Source organism: Periophthalmus magnuspinnatus, chromosome 5 (genome assembly GCF_009829125.3).
Source record: "Periophthalmus magnuspinnatus isolate fPerMag1 chromosome 5, fPerMag1.2.pri, whole genome shotgun sequence".
NCBI classification, from domain to species: Eukaryota; Metazoa; Chordata; class Actinopteri; order Gobiiformes; family Gobiidae; genus Periophthalmus; species Periophthalmus magnuspinnatus.
In genome coordinates, this window is record NC_047130.1 from 26,066,502 (window position 1) to 26,087,762 (window position 21,261).

General features: G+C 42.0%; 2 protein-coding genes across 2 annotated transcripts; one reads left to right on the plus strand and one right to left on the minus strand.

The window, feature by feature from the left end:
• Positions 1–6,585: 6,585 nt before the first annotated feature.
• p3h1 (prolyl 3-hydroxylase 1) lies at positions 6,586–18,161 on the minus strand. Its single transcript, XM_033966855.2, has 15 exons — positions 17,691–18,161; positions 15,881–16,033; positions 15,614–15,803; positions 15,405–15,536; positions 14,416–14,555; positions 12,966–13,055; positions 12,836–12,888; positions 11,758–11,885; positions 11,551–11,687; positions 10,670–10,765; positions 10,444–10,594; positions 8,689–8,806; positions 8,540–8,615; positions 7,658–7,798; positions 6,586–7,485 (listed from the first exon to the last, which is right to left on the minus strand). The coding sequence occupies exons 1-15, from the start codon at positions 18,156–18,158 to the stop codon at positions 7,060–7,062; spliced, it is 2,499 nt and encodes an 832-aa protein (XP_033822746.1). The 5' UTR covers positions 18,159–18,161; the 3' UTR covers positions 6,586–7,059.
• A 1,379-nt stretch (positions 18,162–19,540) lies between these two features.
• On the plus strand, positions 19,541–20,986 carry c5h1orf50 (chromosome 5 C1orf50 homolog). The gene is made up of 5 exons (XM_033966849.2): positions 19,541–19,677; positions 20,128–20,243; positions 20,303–20,389; positions 20,454–20,585; positions 20,785–20,986. Exons 1-5 carry the CDS (start codon positions 19,629–19,631, stop codon positions 20,971–20,973), a joined length of 573 nt encoding a protein of 190 aa, XP_033822740.1. The 5' UTR covers positions 19,541–19,628; the 3' UTR covers positions 20,974–20,986.
• The last annotated feature ends 275 nt before the right edge of the window (positions 20,987–21,261 follow it).

Sequence of the window (21,261 nt, forward strand, 5' to 3'; positions counted from 1 at the left end):
TGGGCCGCTGTGGCAAGCCCGTCTAATCACCATGGAGACGGCGGGGTATGAGGGCACAGTCAGAGGGTCGACTTGTGCAGACTCATCTTAACAGACGTACACACTTCAGGCTCTGTGTTCCCACAGGACGACACATGTCCTGGACGTCCTCCAGTCTCATCGTCCAAGAGACACAACTCACATCTGCAGAACGTTAATATTATTGTCAATTAACCTCAGCTCTAGAGCCACAAGACAGTTTTCTCACATCAGTAAGAGACATGTCTCACCCAAGACTGCACACGCACACGCATGTGTGCGCGCACACACACACACACACACACACACACACAGACACACGCAGTAAAACAGTCATGTTTTTACTCGTTGTTTTACTCCCTCCCTGTGCTGAGGTTGTCATTCACAGACAAATCATATTAAATGTGTCTGTTCATTTTATGTTGAATAGAACTTTGTTTATTCATTTCAAATTAATAGAAATGGACAAATAAATTCAGCTTTTACCTGCTGATTTGGTTTGTTGCTAAATAATATAGCAACAAACCAAATCAGCAAGTAAAATCTGAACAAACAAAAATGAATCACAATTAGAATTTGAATACATTATTTGAATATAATTCGAATAATTGTCTTTTGAATAATTTTTATTTTTCTGAAAAGTAAAACGACACATCCCTAATAAAATATGTGACAAATTAAAGTACAGTTTTCATAATTATCATAATCACGGTTTTGTGTATAATAAATGTGCAGAACAACGGCACAAACAGGAAGGTACCAAATCAGAGCGAGGAAGACGGTTTCAAAGAATATTTGGAGGTAAGTGAATGAACCTGGAGCTTGAATATTGAGTAATACAACATGAAAAAACAGGCCATGTGAAAATACACGTGATCTCACACAGCAGCAGGTATTTTTTTAAAGACCAGTGTAAATATGAAAGAGAGTTTCATATGTAACTTTATATGAAAGAATTACATCTGCTTGAATGTTTGTTGTGTGGGTAACAGCTTCATGCCTCACTCACCTCAGGCTCAGGACTGTGAGGTCCAAACTGCTGCTGCAGTCGTGGTAACAGGGTCCAGACACAGGGGTCAGCTGATCCAGAAAGGGAGGAGGAAAAAGAAGAAAAACAAGTGTTCAGAGCAGGCACCATTTACACCAAAACAAAACTCTACTGGCTGATCTGCTCTGGGGAGTCTCCTCAAACACACACAATTTCATTCATACTGAAAAAACAAGTACAATAAAACCAATTTGTAACTGACTGCACTGTGATAATAATCTGTCAACAAACAGTATTAGTTAGTTCTTCAGTGTTTGCATCAATATTAGACGTGCGTGAGCATCAAAGCTTCATGTTACACAGTGTTTTACGTTGTGTTTCACTCAGCGTGTTTCTCTCGGTGTGTTTCTCTGATTTTACGTCGGCTCACCTGTTTTTAAGTTTAGCTGCTTCAGTTAAAAGTTCAACTTCACTGGGTTTAGTGACTTGACCCCATCCTAACGTCATCTTGTGTGTCCAAGGCGTAAAACATCCAGTGGTGTTATCTCACACTCACATACACACACATAATGAAGATGTCAGGGGTCCAGAGGATTAGTCTGTGCTGCCGGGGCAACTGTGAAAAACATGTGGACATGAAAACAGCATTGGACAAAAATTACATAACACAACATTACCTATAGATCATTTGAACTTATAGAAGATCATTTAACAAACCACTGTTCAATTTGATGTCAAACTGTTTGATCCGGTCGTGAAAACACACATCACATCACATGGACGGACATGTGACCATCCTCAGGAAGCTCTTTAGAGACCCATCATTCCAGAACGTTAAGTGTTTTTCACCTTCAAAAGACATTGTTTATAGGATGCTAATGACGTATAATGAATAATTTAGTTTAGTGCCTCTTTTTGTCCAGCTCAAGAGCTCCTCAAAAGACGGAGGTTTGCTTTTGTGGAGATACATGAAACATGACTTTTCTATGACGCAGGCAGTGACTTCCAAAGGAGAAAAGACTTTTTGAAGAGCTAAGGTTGAGGTGGACCTGTGCATGTAACTGCAAATCAATGCTACTCCGAATTCATTAAGTTTTAAGGTGAAGTGTCACGTCTACTGAAGAACATTCCACAGTTATCTTTCAGGCATTGTTCATTCATCTCCTCTCATCCCTGTGTTTGCTAAACGGACGATATGACCCAGTGTTCATGGCTGACTTCAGCTGAGCCCCTCTTGAAGCTGCTCTGTGTGGAGTATGGTGAGACCCAGGGCTACATGCTTCACTTGCTGCTGTGGCTCCTTCATATTCCTCTCTCACCTCACATTTTCCAGAGCCTTGCAGCACTAAGCTGAGCTTAGGAGTCAGCTGAGCTGATCAAAGACCACAGTGTGTAGTGACTAACAAGAGGCGAGAGTTCCCAACCATACAGGACCTCCCAAAGGTTTTCATGACCAAAGACCAACTGTAACAGAAAATGCCCTTCACACACAGTCTTCATGTAAAGGTTCAGACACAGACACCTCACTCACACATGTACAGTGGATTCTGTCTGGCTCTGAGCCTTTCTCCACTGAGGGCCCTGCTCTGGTTCCCAGCTCTGTGGAGTCCCTGACCCCTCCCTCTCCTCCATGTACCACTGTCACTACAGCCCTGGCCCCTTTTATAACTCTAATTAGCTCCAACAGGCTTCTCTCCTCTGTCTCCACTGCTCTTTGTCCTCCTGACCTTGTGTTTTTGCCTTTCTACTCTTTTGTTCAAAAAGTTATTCATTATTTAAAACTAAATTAAGGATTTTAAAATAGAGAATTATCGTGCCATTTGGTGAAATCCACTAAATTCTACTGTAGACTTTTCACCGCTGCACTTCACCAAACTAAACACCTAAATGTTACCTTTTTTTACTCTAACCCTACCGGCGTTTATGGCTGTTCGGTCTGCCCTCCTCTTCCTGCCTCTACCTCCGATAAAACCCGGATCTGTTATGCATTTTCAGGGACCAAATGTTCTGCACCTGCCCCGCTCTATCCGCCCTCCTGAATTCCTCAAAGCACTGATGTGGTCCTCAAAGAAAACCGGAGAGGAAGAGGGGAACAAGAGGGAGCAGAATAAAGCAGGAAATCTTCTAGTGCCACTGCCTGCCTCAAGGGGTTTTCTACACAAAAGAGTTTAAGGCTCCAAAAATACACTTCTACTCAAGTCTTTGTAGATATATGAGCAGTTTGGTGAGTGGCTTAGTAACATGGAGTATTTTTCTTTGCCGTCTTTACCTCCAAAGCATTAATACACTTTACGCTGCTATTTTCAGGAATTAAAGGTGCATTATGTAACTTTTCTGGTTAGGGGTCTCCCACTTGCTTGTCTCCATGGATATGTTATTGCTTTTCTTATCTACCTCCACAGAGACAAGCAGGAGGCGCAAGCAACTTACAGGTCAGATCTGTGAAGAAGTGACTCCGCTCACAGTGAAAATACATGATTTTCCGAGATATTTTTGAACAATAAAAACACATCCTCAAACATTAGTGCAGTGCAGCTCGTGCTTCTGAGCGTTCACATGAGGCACGGCCTGTCCATAAAGTCAGAATGAGAAAAACATGTATTTATTTACAGGTTAAGGCACGAGCAGCACAGGTTCAGTTCTGACTGTAGAGCCAGAGCTCGGCTGCACACTCAGGCTTTCACGTTTCACTGGTGGTTTGTACTTTTCATGTTTGTGATTCCTTGAAATTAAGTTTTCAGGCCTCTAGACAAAGCACAGACGTTTTCTTTTATCTACACAGAAGGAGAAAATAATGAAGCAGTGAATGAATGATTTTGAAGGGACAACAAACGGGAAGTAACGCGGCCATGTAAAAGTGCTCTGGACATCACTGTCGGTGGTTCTCGCTCCTCTTCGTGTGATCGTCTTCTCCATGTGAACTAGGTTAAATTCCAAACTGCTCGTGCACACGTATGTGCCACTGTGTGCAGTGAATTCAAACAGTTTGACCGTTCAGTTTCATTTAGGTTTCATTTTAGGTTAAATCTCTGATTTGATGACAGAAAGAAAAAAAATTGGATACATGTAGTGAAAATGAGTTTTCTTCACCAGATTAGAGAAAATGATAACTTGGGCTAGAGCTGCTGCTCCTCCACATCTAGGGAGCTAAATGAGGCACAGACATCTGTTTCCACTGCTGTCTGGACACCTCCCTGAGGAGATATTCTGGTGATATCCAGGAGGAGACCTTGGGAAAGGCCTGGGACACATTGTTCAGCTCACGGCCTGAGGAGGTTTGACATCCGCTGGAGGAGGTGAAGGACGTGTGCACGGACACAACAGTCTGGGCATCTCTGATTAGACTGCAGAGGAGTAACTGTGTGACTCCTGGGTGCACCTTGAAACTCCAGTCTAACTGCTTTAAGATATTAAAGGTATCCATGGGATTCAGTCACACTACTTTTGACTGCTGTGGCCACCATTTTGAGGACCATTCACCACCAAGAACACTCCAGTTTTAAAATGTTTAAACCCATGGATTTAATTTGTGTTAAATTGAAAAGCACAGTTCGTATATGGGTGTCTGCTCAACCTTTCTCACACTCTCTGGCACCTTTTTTATGGCTGCTATTCCAAAAATGTCTCATGTATGTGCCGCCTCATGAGGGAGAAGCTATGTCTATTTTTCCCACCATTTGCTGAGTAGTGTATTTGGATCTGCCCAAACGCACCAGCACTACAACAACTTGATCATGAGAATAAAAACGTTATTTTAAATAAACTAAAACAGCTATACATACTGGGCGTGTCTGGACCTCCGCTCAACTCCGGGATGGTTCCATGCCCGGGCCGGCACCACTGTGGTCCATCCTATAAAAGGATAAGGGGACAGTTCATGACACAATGAAGTCATCAGTAAGACATCCATCAGAGCAGCAGCACAACAATACAGGCCTCTGTCTCACTAACACAAGGTTGGTTTTAGACACAAGCATGAGATGGACAGACCCTAATGGAAACAGAGCTTTGTGTGCCTTTAATGTTCAGCTAAAGGAGGTGTCACACAACATGTTTAATTACAGACATTACCCTGCTAAACAATAGATCTGGCTGTATGTGCAAAGGAGAATAAAAATCGTGCTCGCTGGCTGTCGCTTTGCCACTTTGCCCCACATAATGTAAAATCACCTAAAATTACCACGAAAAAAATATTACATATGTCGAAATGACCTCATACGCTTCATTATAATCTCTATTGTTGTTGTTTGAGCTGTTTTTTAATTATTATATGGGTTTTTTGCATCTAAATACCAAGCAGTGCTCTTTATTTTAAGTATCGTCACAAAGGTCAAGTCAGTTCTCCATTGTCTGCTGTTTTATTTCCTTAGCCCAACACAACTCGCACAGTTAATCTCATTTCTGCACCCCACTGTGGCCCACCCCGACTCCGTTTCCACGCAACCGGCTCCAAATATATGGATGGTTGTGTAGATGAAACTGAAGAACTTTTGATAGTTATGAAAATGTGTTGAGATGGCCCGTGGGCTGAAGAGTGAGAGACTGGTGTACCAATCACAGCTCAGTCTTGTGTCGTCTACTGTACCCTTCACCAGCACACACCCCCACACACACTGCGCAAACAATGAGCAGATCCAGAGGCACAGACACACGGGCAAACAAAGTGCCCACTGTCAGCCTCTATCTCTTAGTCAAAGCAGAGGGAGGCGTTACAAAGACAGCACTGAGCGTATACCACACACACACACAGTTACACACAGCACGACGCAGGAAACTACTGCAGTTCCACCTAAACTTTGGCTTAAAGGTGTAAAAAACATCCAACGGGGCATGCACGCTTTGTTAAATCCTAACTGAACAGGACGAAGGAGCTCAAAGAAATAAGCAGATCATCAAAATATAAACCAGAATTGTTTAAAATAACGGTTTAAATTGTTAGTCAAATCACTCTAGTATTTGTAATTTGTAATGCCTTTGTAATATTTGTTGTATTTCAAGGGTCCATGACATTCTCAGCCTCCTCACCACATAAAATATAACATTAAGTGGATTGAACTCTATCGGTTTGTTGTGGTAAAGAAGGAGCGAAGTCAAAAGGCAAAGTTCTCAATTTACCGGTCAATCTAACGTCCCTGCCCTCGTTTCTGTGTAGACTCTGCACATCTGACTGGGCGAACAGGTGCACAGGAGGAGAAGGACGTGGTCTGAAAAGTTAAGAAAACTCCCGCACACTGTCTCACTCTTGATTCACTTTGGAAGGTCAGAGGGAACGAAATGTTGTGAGAGTAAAAGTGAATCAAGAGTGAGACAGTTTACGGGACTATGGTCATGAGCTGTTGGCCTGGGAACGTCTTGGGGTCCCACCGGATGAGCTGGAGGACATGTCTGGGGTGTGGGAAGTCTAGGAGTCTCTGCTTGGACTGCTGCCCCCGCGACCCGCCCCAGATAAAAGGAAGAACATGGATGGATGGACGGAACTTGATCCATCTGTGTCCCTGAGCACTTTGCAATACACACAGCACATAAAAACTGATGATATTAATTAAAAAACTAATGTTAAACACAGAAACTTATATTTTATGAAACTTAACACTTTATTTTTCCCAGTCTTCAAACAGAAACATAAAAACTAGAGATGCACCGATCCGATACTGGGGTCAGATATCGGCACCAATACTGAAAGAATGTGCTGGATTCGATATCGGCTTCCAAATATCGGTCCATCCATTATCCTGGTTGGACATATACGTCGATATTCACTGGTTGTAGTCGGCTCAGATCGTCTCATAATGTTGTTTTAAAGAATTAAATACTATTTTTCACTGGTTTAAGTTGATATCGGACTAAAATTACAGTATAAAATCTGTATTAGAACAGAAAAACCTGGATCGGTGCATCTCTAATAAAAAGTACCACAATAAAATTAATTTAGTCACTTCTGTAAACAGTGGTACACGTGAACATCCGAGTGGCATCATACTCCATACAGCAGTCCTCTGATTGTCTTGCCTCTTTTTAGTAGAAATGACATAAAAAACTACAGCAGACAAACATCACAGCTCGTCTTTGTTTTCTGCAGATTTCGATGCTTTACCTTTAGTTGATTTTGTCTGTTTTGCGGTAGATTTGGAGTTCTGTTTGTCTCCCTGTTTGGCTGGAGCTTTGGTTGTTTCTTTGGTTTTTGTTTTAGTTTTACTTTTATCCGCTGCTTTACTCTTGTCTCCAGTTTTGGTCTTTACTTTTGATTTGTCTTTTGTGTCCACTTTGCTCTTCTTGGCTGCTGGTGCTTTTTGTTCCTTTGGTGTGGCTGTTGTTTCTTTTGCAGAATCTACTTTATTACTGTTTTCTTTAGCATCTGCTGCCCCCTGCTGGGGTGGAGTGGGACTGTCTGGCTCTGTGGCTGCAGGATCCTTTTGGCTAAACTCAGGATTCACAGGTGTGGCAAACATCTTCAGCATATCACCAGCTTGTATTCTTTCCTGTTTAAACAAAGAAAAAAAACAATTTAACTGGTTTTGTTGCTTTACACTGTTTGATGAATATGAATTTTCAAACAAAGCTGTTAATAAATTACTTTAGGCATTTATAGATGACATTATAGACTACTCCTTTTGGCAGTATAATCTGAATTTGTTTATAAAATTAACTTGCCTTTTCCTCGTGAGCAGGATCCAGCGTAAACCACAGAGCCACAGCGCACCTCTGACCTTTAGTCACAGCTCGGACTCCGTGAGGATTCTCCTTCCCCGATCCAAACCCGACCACACGACCACAGCGAGGACGAACTTCAGCCTGGAATCAGATGACCACACGAGCAAAAACCATGACAGCTTGGCCTCAAAAGTATTTACAGTATTTTATATATGGTACCTACTGATGAGGTTGTTAACGTGCGGAAATGTTTTTGTTTTGTTTTTTTTAATATTCAAGTCATTTATCTGTTTGTTGCAGTGACAATAAATCAAAATGCAGTTCATAAACCCCCCTGTACAATGTGTTTAGACTGATGTGCCTTTAAAGTTATTTACAGACATAAAAACGTGTAAACACAACAGTGAATTTAAATGTTCACGTTACATAAGACACGATGTTCCACCCATAATAATGACTGACAGTCTTTAAGAGTATTTAACTATCTACGTACATTTTTCCTCATTCAAAACTTCTTTATTGTTTAGTATATATGCAGGTTTTTATCAGTTTGAAATACTGTGAAGTTAACAAAAGCTTTACAACAGTCGTCTGATGAGAAGAAAAGGAGTTTGTGCAGCAAAAGTTGTGTTGATAACGTGGAAAATGATTAACACATTTAAACCAAAACATTCAGATCACCTGCCAAATTTAAACCTGCACTAAACTGGGACTAAACTGGGACTAAACCGGGATTAAAACTGGTCTAAAAAGCAGATCTAATGATTCTGACCACTGCAGACTGAAAACATCCCACAAAAGCTGCATTAAACCAAGTCTAAACCGGGACTAAACCAGGACTAAACCCCTGACTAAACCAAAAGTGTCATATAGTCTACATACGGTGACAGTTTTGGCGTCCAACTCAGTGAAAATGAAGTCTCCCCCTTCAAAATCTTCATTGAGATAAAGGATCGCACTATAAAACAGAATTCAGCGTTAGTGGACAGTTGTCGTTCCTCTGTTTAAGCCTTAAGTGCGTCCGCGCTCACCTGTAGTCGCGGTGTGTGTACGCCGGCGGCTCTTTAATGCACTCGTTCAGCTCAGACACCAGCACACAGTTGTCCACGTGCACAGGGTGGCTCAGATCACGGCGGTCGTCCTGGTTCTCTGCACAACCACAGACAAACAACAGATTTAAATAGTACATAGGGGCACACAGTTCAACAACAAACACAACAAACTTTATTTATAAAGCGCTTTTCATACAAAAAACGTAACACAAAGAGCTTTACAGTGCATTAAAAACAGTCCCACCCCCCCAAACCCATCCAACCACCCCACAGCCAAACAACCCAACCCCAACACATCAAAAACACAACCAGACAACCCCCCACCCCAACGCACACTCCCACCCCCCACCCCAACACGTCTAAAAATACCTTTGGTTTCATTAAAATATATTTAAGTGCCATAGGCTGGATAAAGATGAACCAGATGAGAGAGCGCCACCAGAGGAACCATCTGCACCAGGAGCAGGGTCACCCACAGCCACAGGACACCAGCCCAGGGCCCAGAGGAGAGATGAGGTCAAGACCAAACCTCCAGGGCCCACGAGCCAGGGCCCAGCAGACACAGCCAACCACAGCTCCCGGTGCAGAGGGCTCCTCAGAGGAAACACTGGCAAATCTAAAATTATTAAAAGTAATAAAATAAGTCAAAGCTAAACAAGTAAATAAAACATAAGTAAAACATTGATATCAACATAAACACACTAGCCAGCCTGAATAAATAGAGAAGTAAACTAAAGTGATAAATACTAATCAAAAGCTATGCTAAAAAGATGGGTCTTGAGTCTGCTTTTAAAAACCTGAATGTTCTCTGCGGCCCTGAGTTCCTCCGGCAGACTGGTCCATAGACGGGGGCCATAAAACCTCAAGTTCAGTGCTGTATTTTGAATCTAAAAGCAAGTAGCAACTGAGACATATTTGGCTTTTGAGAACAGTTGTCCCTCACTATATCGCGGTTTTGCAGATTTTTTGTGTGCAATTTTTCATGCTTTTTTACAGCGTATGAGCGTGCATTGTGTTGTGCGTCCTGATTGGCTGTTGGACTGTAGACCATTGTGTCGTGCGTCCTGATTGGCTGTTGGACTGTAGACCATTGTGTTGTGCGTCCTGATTGGCTGTTGGACTGTAGACCATTGTGTCGTGCGTCCTGATTGGCTGTTGGACTGTAGACCATTGTCCATCAGTCTCCTCCGTGCCGTGTCTCCTGTCCAGTACAGAATGTGTTCAGACAAATTTACATAAACGTTGGATCTCAGTGTGACTCTGAAGTGCTGTACGTTTGCAATTTGTTTTCTCCCCGACAAAACCCACAATGTCGATGAAACGTTCTGCACCGACAAAGACGCCTACGAAGGTTTGAACTTTGAGTTTAAACAAGAGAGAAATGTGAGAAAATGTTAACGCCTGTGTGAGAAAAGTGTATAAAGTGTGTGGTGAGGGGTTTTACAGACAAAAACAGAGAGAATAATGTAAAAAATAAAGCTGATACTTAGCAGATTTCGCCCGTTGAGGGTTATTTTTAGAACGTAACCCCCGCGATAAATGAGGGACCACTGTACCACCAGCTCTTTAACAGGAATGTCTGGTTTAAGTTCTAAAAAAAAGTCTATTTTAGGACGAGATGACAGCACAATTAAGTCAAGATTAACCCAATGCAAGACAAAAACATGAACAATAATTCTAATGGTTATTTTGTTTTATAGTAAATTGAAGAGGACCAGAAGATTTGAAACTTACCGTCAATAGCAGAGCGGCAGACCAAGTGAGAGTATGAGAAGTACAGCGGGGTCTTCAGTTGGAAGTAGGTCTCCACAGCTTTCCGCACTTTCTCGCTGAGGTCATAAAACAAACGCGCGCTCTTCAGGGGGACTTTTCCTTCTTGTCCGAGCTGCAGGATCAGTCAGTAACACGGTCAGGCACAGGCAGAATGAAAACTGAAGTCTAACGCTAAACAAATACAGACCTTTACAGCCTTCATGACCGTCACTCCTTGGAAAGTCTCACTGGGGGAATGTGGAGAAGGGCGCCCCCTGTAGCCGTCACCTTTCAGAGCAGCTGCCTGGAAATGTATTGGATATAACAAAGTGAGTTTCGTACGTTCTTATGATTATCTGAAGAAATGCAGAAGCGGGTGAATTGCGATAGAGACAAAAATCGGTTTGGGGGATTTTGGTCACACTGTACATCTCCTTCATCGGTTACTCCAGCCACCAATCACTCACACACCACCTTCAAGCACGCACAAGTTGGGTAAAGTGTCTTGCTAAAGGACACAATCACACCATGCATTGATTGGAATTGTTGCTGTACCGTATAACATATAAATGCAAAAGGGCCTCACAAAATAAAAGAAATGTGTCTGGATTTGGGTTTTTTTTGTGTGTTTTCTGTGCTGTTTTCCCCCTCCCTTCTGTGTTCGAGCGTGGAGCTGGGCGGAGACTCCACACTGGCACCGCCTCCGCACACCTCACGCAATCAAACCTTCACCTGTGCGTAGAAAAGGACTGAGGACCCGACACTCGTCTTCTCAACTTCGAGTATTTTCTTGTCATTTTCCGTTTTTTTCTTCATGTCATGCTCTGGTTTATTTGTTCGTGCGTCCACCGCGGAACCGCTCTGCTCCTCCGTCTCCGACCCAGCTCTCCACGTCCGGTACGAACACCTCAGCCTCTGACCCTGCGACCCACGACCCAAAATCCAAAACGACACCGCTCCCGCTTCATTCACACTCACGTATCTGCAATTAAACTCCATCGAACTGTTTCCCGAGTCTGTATCTTAGGTCCCTCCGTCAGTCTTTACGATAAAACATCTGCGTAGTGAGCGACGGTTTCACGTACTTACATTTGAGAGGCGTTGCAGCTCCCGACACTCATCGTCCGTGACAACCCCGTCTAGAAGAACTCGCTCCGAGCCATTAAGCTGCTTGGACGTCAGGCTAATCTTGATGTTATCGTACAGCACGGCATCACCAACGACGGCTAAAACACGCACGAAAAAAACGATAAGCAATCAAAAAATGGGTTTGATTGTTATTTATTTTATGTTTACCATCCTGAGGTGCAACGATCTTGGCTAAATCTGACGAGTCCTTCTTCTTCTCCTCCACCAAAGTTTCAATTTCTTTCATGAGGTTTCCAATTTCCTCTGTAATTCTTGCCGCAGCTTCTTTCTCAGCCCTAAAATAAATAAACCAGACGAGGAAATTATCTATTACAACATGTTGCTAACCTTGTGCAGCACGGTTCGTTTTTGTGAGATATGAGTTTAAAAGCGCGCAAAAAAAAGATTGATAAAAGATTAAAGTGAAGCGTTTGGTGCATTTGTGGATTTGATAGATGCGGTTTTCACTTCCGATTGGACAAACAGTTTGACTTTAGGAATGGTACAATAAACAATATTGTTTATCGGGATAAAAAAGTGTCAGAAATAATCGTTCGTGGGACATTTTATATAATCATGATAATCGGCAACAAAGATAATCGCCATGTGCAAAAAAACAAAAAAACAACAACAAACTATTTATCCACAGGGGAGTCGACGGGGGGGACAAAAGGGTCTGTTGTCCCGGGTTTAGGGGCCCCAGAATTGGACTCTCTTCTTATTAATTTGTATTAGAGGGGGGCCCAGGTGAGACTTCTTGCCCCGGGCCCCCAAAATTTCAGTTGACGGCCCTGCTCATCCAGAATATTCCCCACTAAACTGTAGTTATTTGACTATTTGACGAAAAAGGACAAGATTATAACAGTTCTTTAAAAATCGAAGTTATTCATGAGATTAAAAGTATGATTATTTATATCCAAAAACATTTTAAACTGTCGTCTTTTGCTGTGGATCAGACCTGGACGACTGAGGGTTTGCACAGATGTCAGAAACTTGAATAATTATGGTGATCTAATCGTTAATCGTAATTATTTTGGCTATGAGAATTGTGACGCTAAGTTTCGATATCATCCCATGGCTGTTTGATTTGTCAGCTCACTCATACTCGTTGAAACGCTTTGCCCAATCAGCTCAAAGTATTCTCAAAGTATCACCTTTTCTGTACTGATCATGACACAAACTCTAGCACAACCTACATCAATCTATACGTCAAATATACAAGTTTCCAGATTAAAAATGATCTTACTTCTGCTTATCTCTCAACTTTTTGGGCATAACATCTTCAGGGGTCCAAGAATCCTAAAAATAGAATAGAACTTAGGTTAAAAACTGCTATTTACACATTTTTATGAGCTGAAACGCATCACTTTACTCACTGGATCCACAAATGTGATGCCAAAAGCTTCATAACCAAAATAGAGCAGCTGTTTCTCGAGGATGGACTGTTGGATGTGCTGCTTTACGACCTAAACAATAAAATACAAGAAACGCTGCTCAAAACAGCTCAAATGGGACATCGTTTACATAACTTCATTTTAATATTTTAAACTCATTACGTCGTCTCACCTGAGCTTAACACAATACAAGAATTACCTGAATTATATTTTTTTCTCTTTAGACTTTCTAATGGTTATTTAACAGCTCTGTGCAGCACAAACCTCCCAAGGGAAATCTTCACTTGATCACCAGACATAATCTCCACCATAAAAAGTGAATGTCATGGACGTTTGGAGCTTTGCATTTCAGCTAATGTTTGTCTGGAGAGCTGTAAACGCCTGTTAGTTACTTTTAATGTCTTCATTTTAAGACTGTAACATTACTGAGCTCATTGAAACTAAATTACTGCTGGACTTAATGGATATAGGAAACATAGTGAGGTTTTTTGCAGACAAACGCTGTAGTGCACTTATTTTCAATTTATACTGAAAATGATATTTATTGAAGAATGTCTAATGTTGTATTCACGATAATAAGATTAATGTGTTTTGGATTTGAATAGTGTCTTCAAAGGTGCGTTACAGTGCACACTATCACTGTGCATAAATCAATCACTTCCATAGACTGTAGATAAACTCTGTGGTGAGTTTATTCTGTCGCCTGAGCTGGAGGAGACTGGACTGATGAAAATGAGGCTGATGAAAATGAGGCTGTTAAAATGAGACGGTTAAAGTGCAGCATTACCCCTTTAACTACCTCCAACTGCTCACACACCACATTCACGCTGAGGACACAATAATACGCGTAGGTTTGTTTTGGTGTCGTTACATAAACCTAAAACGCCTCTAAAATCTTCACGGAAAATGAAAAGGCCTAGAATGAACCTGGTAAAAGTCAGACTGATATTACAGCGCTAAGACGGTTATTATCTGTACGAGATCAGTGCTGAAAAAGATCTGGACCTATTGATTTTTTTTACCGTTACTACTTTGTTAGTAATCAGAAATAAAATGTTTTTGTCAGAAAAAAATACACTTTCCGCTTCCCACCAAATGTTATGTGGAATCTAACATATCGTTCGTAACAAATTGTACGTTTCTGTGAAGATTTTAGAGCAGTTTTAGACTTGTTCAGACTTTTACAGACGTTGAATAAAGATACCAAAAGTTTGAGTTTGAAAACTGCTTGGACCAGTGCACGATGTCGTATCTTTAGACAAGACCCAACATGAATGTGGCATGTGAGGCGTTTGGTCAGAAGGGGCGGCGGTCAGAAGGGGTAATGTCACACTTTAACAGACACATCAACGTTAACACAGAATCACAACATTGTTAAATCAATGAAGAAATGGGCCAAATAGTGAATTCACTCGTTTAGCAGCGTCTGTACCTGTCTCTCTGAAACGGTCTCTGCTTTGTCCTCCCCCAGCACCACAGAATAATACGCCAGGTTCTGGTTCATCACCTCGTCTTTGGGGTGAAAGAGCAGGAAGGTTTTTGCACACTCTATGGCTTTTTCATAGTTTTCACCTGGATGCAAACAAACAACAAGCATATCATTTATTCACGGTGTATATAGTAAATGTTTATGCCATATGTGTTGGGATACGTGCAACACTTTGTAGTTTCTTACTGAAATTATTACCGTAAATTTCTGAATATAAGCCGCGACTTTTCCCCCACGGTTTGAACCCAACAGTGCGGTTTATTTATAGAATTTTACTGGATAACGGCCACCGGGGGGCGCTGTCTAGCTGTAAACGTAAAAGTGAGACAGACGTGGGGAAAGATTATGCTCTGATGAATTCACTAGTTTTGATTTTGAATGATCATTTTGCGCATCGTGGAAAACACACAAAGAAATGGATATGATGCAGTTTTTGAGATAAAGAAGGAAATAGAGCCACTGAACGTAAGTTTGACCAATAAAGAAGGAAATAGAGCCACTGCATGTAAGTTTGACCATTAAAGAGGGAAATAGAGCCACTGCACGTGAGTTTGACCATTAAAGAAGGAAATAGAGCCACTGCACGTGAGCTCGGCATCAATGAATCCAACTTGGTCAATGTAAAAAGACGACAAAAGGAAATAAAAGCAGACGGCCCGTGTTGGTACAGCTTTATTTTCTAAACCTGCAGGTGTGTTCATCCCGTGTTGATGTCGTGTCGGTGCCAATTTTCAGGCACAGTTTAAAAAAAGCGTGTCCGTGCACCGTCTTTCTGTGTAAATATCTCACATTACAATATGAAAACCTGCGGCTTATATTCAGGCGCGGCTTATATATGCACAAAATTGATTTTCTTTTCAAATTTAGCTGGTGTGGCTTATATTCAGGTGCACTCTATGGTCCGAAATTGACAGTAATTTAAGTGAACTCACTGTTGTAATATGAAAACTGCAGGTAGTTAAACTGCGAGGGGAGAAAATCGTCAAAGGGTTTGTCCATTCCAGCGTTAGTGGCCAGTTCTACCGAGCAGCGCTGCTTACAGTTTAGCACCTGCATATAATGATCTAAAACAAACAAACACACAGATGATGAATAAACAAGTTATTTTTTAAAAACCTAGAGGAGAAAATAGTTATGTCACCCGTCATGGTTTGGAAGAGGTCTGCGCTGTATTCCATGTAGTTGTACCCGTCGTAGTTGTAGGATCCTTCACACAGCGCTCGACATTCTTTATCAGCAGTGAAGTACTCCTCCAGAGCGGCTTCGAAATGATCTGCGGCCAAACCAAATGAGTCGTGGCTGTAGTAACGTTTTCCCATCAAAAACTCAGCCTGAGGAGAAACAAAGTGTTATGTGGTTTTATATTTTTCATTGTGACATTTAAAGCAAACACTAAGAAAATAAAGACCATATGAGGCTTAATCTCCAGGTCCTTAAAGTCCTCTTCTTTGACTCCGTCCATCATTCTGTAATAGTCCAGGTTCTGTTTCATCTCCATGTGGTGAGGATTGGCCTGGAAAAATGTGTTTGCAGCGGCTACTGCTTTGTCCAGTTTATCGATCTAGAAGAAAAAAAGGAAATCAAATCATTATTACAACAGTTATTCATCTCGTTAAGTCAAGGTTCAGGATGACAGTGAGACAAACGGCTGAGGTACTGGTTTTAGTCCTGTTTTAGTCCCGGTTTAGTCCTGTTTTAGTCCTGCTTTAGTCCTGCTTTAGTCCTGTTTTAGTCCTGTTTTAGTCCCTGGTTTAGTCCTGTTTTAGTCCTGTTTTAGTCCTGCTTTAGTCCTGGTTTAGTCCTGGTTTAGTCCTGGTTTAGTCCTGTTTTAGTCCTGCTTTAGTCCTGCTTTAGTCCTGGTTTAGTCCTGTTTTAGTCCTGTTTTAGTCCTGTTTTAGTCCTGTTTTAGTCCTGTTTTAGTCCTGCTTTAGTCCTGCTTTAGTCCTGGTTTAGCCCTGGTTTAGTCCTGTTTTAGTCCTGGTTTAGTCCTGTTTTAGTCCTGGTTTAGTCCTGGTTTATTCCTGGTTTAGTCCTGTTTTAGTCCTGTTTTAGTCCTGGTTTAGTCCATGTGAGTGTTTCTCTCCTTCACTCTGCTTCTCCTCGAGTTTTCTCTTTTTCCCACTGGGTTTTTTGAGTTTTTCCTTGTGGACCCCCTCGTCCTTTGACCCTCCTCTGAGGACAGGGGGCGCTCTGCTCTGGGACACTTCTCCATTTGTTTGTTTTCTGTTGACTAATTTGTTTTGTCTGTTTCTGTTTCATTGTTGATTTTCTAAATTTCTTTTGGTTAAATCATTTCTCACGTTCAGCTCAAAGAGGCGACTGCTGCTGTGATTTTGAGACTTAAAAAATAAACAAAAATAAACTGTTGTGTCAAAACCAGATGATCCCAACATTATCCATTTATAAAGTGATTAAGCAGGTGTCGAATCCTCCACTGAAAAGGTTTATTATTGTTATTGTTAAGTTTATTGTCTGTAGTGAATGAATAAAAAAGTGCAGAGTTTATCGATGTGTGTAGTTGTGTTTGTTTTCAGACCTTTTCTGATCATTAAATGTTCTGAAATGTAAAAACAGCTGATGCCTTTTTCAAATCTAACGTTTCAGTTTCTCTCATAACCTACATTTATTTAGATTTTTCTCTTTATTATATCACTACAATATTGTGTTTGCAGTTACTTACATTCGAGTCTATTTTTAGTTTATTTTTAAGTCTATTTTTTTATTATTTTAAGCTATTTATCTATTATCTTGTTTTATTGCATGTACCATTTTCCTTCTGTCCTTTAACTGTGAAGTGCAACACATTTTCAAAAGCAAAACCTTTCTTGTCTCAAAAATCAAGACAATAAAAACATTCTGGATTATAACTGACTGAAATATTGAGTGACATCTGACAAGTTGCTGCTGTGATTTTGGGCTTTACAGAAATAAACTGAATGAAATATGAAGTGATCAGAGCAGTGATAAGAGTCAAACACATGCTCAGGGTGTCCCAGTGCAGTGTAATTGTCAAAATGGGCCACTACTTTTAAAAAACCTCAGGCCTTTGGTGCAGTTTTCACAGCTCCAGACTCTGAGCACAGCTGACTCCACCTTAAGACGTGGCATGTCTCCACTCGGGGGCCGGGGCTCCTCTGCAGCATAAAGTTGTCTCAAAAGTGTTTGCATGAGTAAATTAATGATATTCTATTTGAAACGTGCAGGTTTGACTCCCGTACCTTGAAATAAGCCACTTGTAAATAGTTGTAGGGAGTTCTTTTCTTAAACTCCAGCTCTGTTTCTGCGCTCGCCAGATGCATGGTCGGTGGCCCAAGCTTCTCATTTTCGCAGGATTTCACACAGTCTGCTCTTTTGAGGATTTTCTGAAAGAATCCCAGATCGTCCACAGAGCCTACCCCCGGGATGGGCACTCCCAGACCCGCCACAGGCTCACTGAAGGCGGTGTGGTTGGCACAGCTGAGCCGGCACTCAGCCCGGACCCTGTGCACCGCAGCTTTGTTCCTCAGAGCCTTCTCCATGTTGAGGATCACAGAAAACCAGTCCCCCTTGTTATAAGCCTCCACAGCGGTGTCAAAAAGAAAGTCATACGGCTCCAGGAAAGGTCTTGTCCCCGTGGAAGTGTCCGCTGAGGTAAAAGAGGGACAGAAAAGACACAAAACTACAGCGAAGTAACGCAGCCGCTCCATAACTGCGCAGAGCTGGAGAGTGGATGGATGTGGATTTACGCACAGAGACAAGGACTTCCAACCAGCAGGGGGCAGCAGGGGGCAGCAGGGGGCAGCAGGGGGCAGCAGGGGGCAGCAGGGGGCAGCAGGGGGCAGCAGGGGGCAGCAGGGGGCAGCAGGGGGCAGCAGGGGATCTGGTGGAGAGGGTTCTAGAGGAGAGGGCTCTGGGGGAGGGGGTTCTGGAGGAGAGGGTTCAGGGGGATGTGGAGGATGAGGTTCTGGAGGAGGGGCTCTGGAAGAGGAGATGGCTCTGGAGGAGGAGAGGGCCTTGGAGGAGGGGGCTCTAGAGGGGAGGGTTCTGGAGGAGAAGGTTCAGGGGGATCTGGAGGATGAGGTTCTGGAGAAGAGGCTCTGGAGGAGAGGGGTCTGGAGGAGGGGGTTCTGGAGGAGGGGGATCTGGAGGATGAGGTTCTGGAGGAGGGGCTCTGGAGGAGGGGCTCTGGAGGAGGGGGCTCTGGAAGAGGAGATGGCTCTGAAAAAGAGGGTTCTGAAGGAGGGGGTTTCTGGTGGACGGGGTTCTGGAGGAGGGGGCTTTGGAGGAGGAGGCTCTGGAAAAGGAGATGGCTTTGGAGGAGAGGGTTCTGGAGGAGGGGGCTCTGGAGGAGAGGGCTCTGGAGGAGAGGGCTCTGGAGGAGAGGGCTCTGGAGGAGAGGGTTCTGGGGGGCTCTGGAGGATGAGGCTCTGGAGGAGGGGGTTCTGGAGGAGGAGGCTCTGGAAAAGGAGATGGCTCTGGAGGAGAGGATTCTGGAGGAGGGGGCTCTGGAGGAGGAGAGGGCTCTGGCAGAGAGTTTTCTGGAGGAGGAGGCTCTGGAGGACTAAAGGGTTCTGGAGAAGAGGGTTCTGGGGGAGGGAGTTTTAGAGGAGGAGAGGGTTTTGCCCCTAAATCTGGATAAAATTACATCTTTGACTATGACTATTGACTATGACTTTATTCTTGTAAAATTACAACTTTATAAAAAAAAAAAAAAAAAAAAAAAAAAAAAAAAAGAAAAAAGAAAAGTAAATTAACTCTCGTAGAATTAGGACTTTAATGTCAAAATGTTACGATTTTACTCAGGTAGCCCCCGCATATGTTTTTTATTCATTTACTTATTTTTTTTTTTAAAGTGACCCTTATACTTCGTCGTATTATTCAGATTTATTCTTGAACAAATGGTTTATTTTTACTCAGGCACAACAAAGACAGCCTCGTGAGGTTTATTTTTACTCAGGCATAATCAGGACAGCCCTGTGCGGTGTAGTTTTACTCAGGCATGATCAGGACAGCCCTTCATGGTTTAATTTTACTCAGGCACATTAAGGACAGCCCTGTGTTTAGGGGGAGGAGCTTGAGGACCCCTGTCTATTTGCTCAGAGAATCAACAACTTTAGTTACAAAACCGACCTGATATAAGAGTTATTTTTGAGGGACATTTCTTTTCGAGACAGAAAATGGACCGAGCGGTGAGTCTCCCGAACCAGCCCGACAGAACCACCACAGGTAAGGACTGAAATAAAGACTAAAAAAGGACTAAAATAAGTTAAAGCACATTAATAACTGCTCTGGTAATGACAGTTATTTACTCATCCACGTGTACTGTCTTATAAAAGCATTTTATAACATATTTTAAGTATTTTTGGCATCACTACCTTCTATAAATGTGATGAATTGAGGAGTGAATTATTAATACATCTCTTTAAATATTTTTGAAGCCACAACTGGGAGAATAATAAATGATTATCTGGAGTCTTTTCTCCTTTAATGTTAATTTTATTATGATTATTTATGTTTAGATTTATTGTATTGTGATTTTAATGTCTTTCTTATTCTGTAAAACACTTTGAATTACCTTGTGTGTGAATTGTGCTGTACAAATAAACTTACCTTGTCTTTAGCAAGTTGCAGTCCTATTTTTTTAATAATATATTTATTATTTGCTCTTGTGACTAGTGACTCTGGTGGAAAACAGCCCCAACCCCAGTGGACTGGAGCTGGTCAGTTCATACCAGACCACACGAGTAGGAGACCCGATGGACCTGGTGGCTTTAGCTTCACAAGTACAAAAGGTATTTTTTTTTTTTTTAATGTGTTTATGTGAACCAATAAACATTCTGTTCTCCTCAAGGGAGATGATTTCATCAAAGCAAATGCCTGCAACAAACTGACTGTCATCGCTGACCAGATCAGATACCTCCAAGAACAGGCCAGAAAGGTAAACTCAGTGTAAGACAATGTTCTTCATGTAACTTTATTAACACCACAAATCTTTGGTATAGGTTTTAGAAGACGCTAAACGAGATGCAGACCTCCACCATGCTGCTTGTAACATAGTGAAGAAACCAGGAAACATGTATTACCTTTATGAACGCCCGTCTGGACAGAAGTATTTCTCTATTATCTCTCCTCAGGTGGGTTTTATCCGTCAGCAGCGCAGACTGTATGTATATTTATACAGTCTCTGGTCCGTAGTGTTTGTTGTGAGCTATATTAGTGTTTATTACTGTAACTGTTCTATCATTCAACTGAGGAAAGGACATGACTGAAGTGGAACATTCAAAGGTTATACCAAAGCATTCTTAAATATGTTTTGTCCCTCTTTTTTTTCAGGAATGGGGTTCGAGCTGCCCACACCCTTTTATTGGTGCATTTAAACTTCAGCATGACATGTCCTGGACTCCCATAGAAGAGGTGGAAAAAAGGGACGCAGAGATCGCCATTATGGACAAACTCCTAAACCAGCAGATCGCCTTACCATCCAACATAGGACCTAATTTCAAAGGATTATGTAATGAATAAATGATCGACTCATTCGTTTTTATAAGGACGATAATTTTGGTCACGCTTCCAAGTTGTCCAATTTGAATATTTCAGATTTTCCACAAATATTTAAATATAGTACATATTTAATTTTTGGGGTGGAGGAGAGGGGAGTGATTCATCTGTAGTTGGAACATGTGCAGTGAGCAGAACATGTACTGTGGCCGATTAATCTTTTAGGCTTTTGCATTGCACATTTTCCTTTTTAAAATTTATAGTAGCACTTCTAGGTTTTCTGTAACTTTCCTACGGACCAATGTTCAAAGT

Coding starts and splice junctions, on each gene's coding strand:
- p3h1 (XM_033966855.2), bottom strand. CDS start 18,158: ATGGAGCGGCTGCGTTACTTCGCTGTAGTTTTGTGTCTTTTCTGTCCC. Junction 15,804..15,880: donor TGGAGATTAAGCCTCATATG/GTCTTTATTTTC, acceptor GTTTCTCCTCAG/GCTGAGTTTTTGATGGGAAA. Junction 14,556..15,404: donor GCAGTTTTCATATTACAACA/GTGAGTTCACTT, acceptor GTTTGCATCCAG/GTGAAAACTATGAAAAAGCC.
- c5h1orf50 (XM_033966849.2), top strand. CDS start 19,629: ATGGACCGAGCGGTGAGTCTCCCGAACCAGCCCGACAGAACCACCACA. Junction 20,244..20,302: donor TAGCTTCACAAGTACAAAAG/GTATTTTTTTTT, acceptor GTTCTCCTCAAG/GGAGATGATTTCATCAAAGC. Junction 20,390..20,453: donor TCCAAGAACAGGCCAGAAAG/GTAAACTCAGTG, acceptor TCTTTGGTATAG/GTTTTAGAAGACGCTAAACG.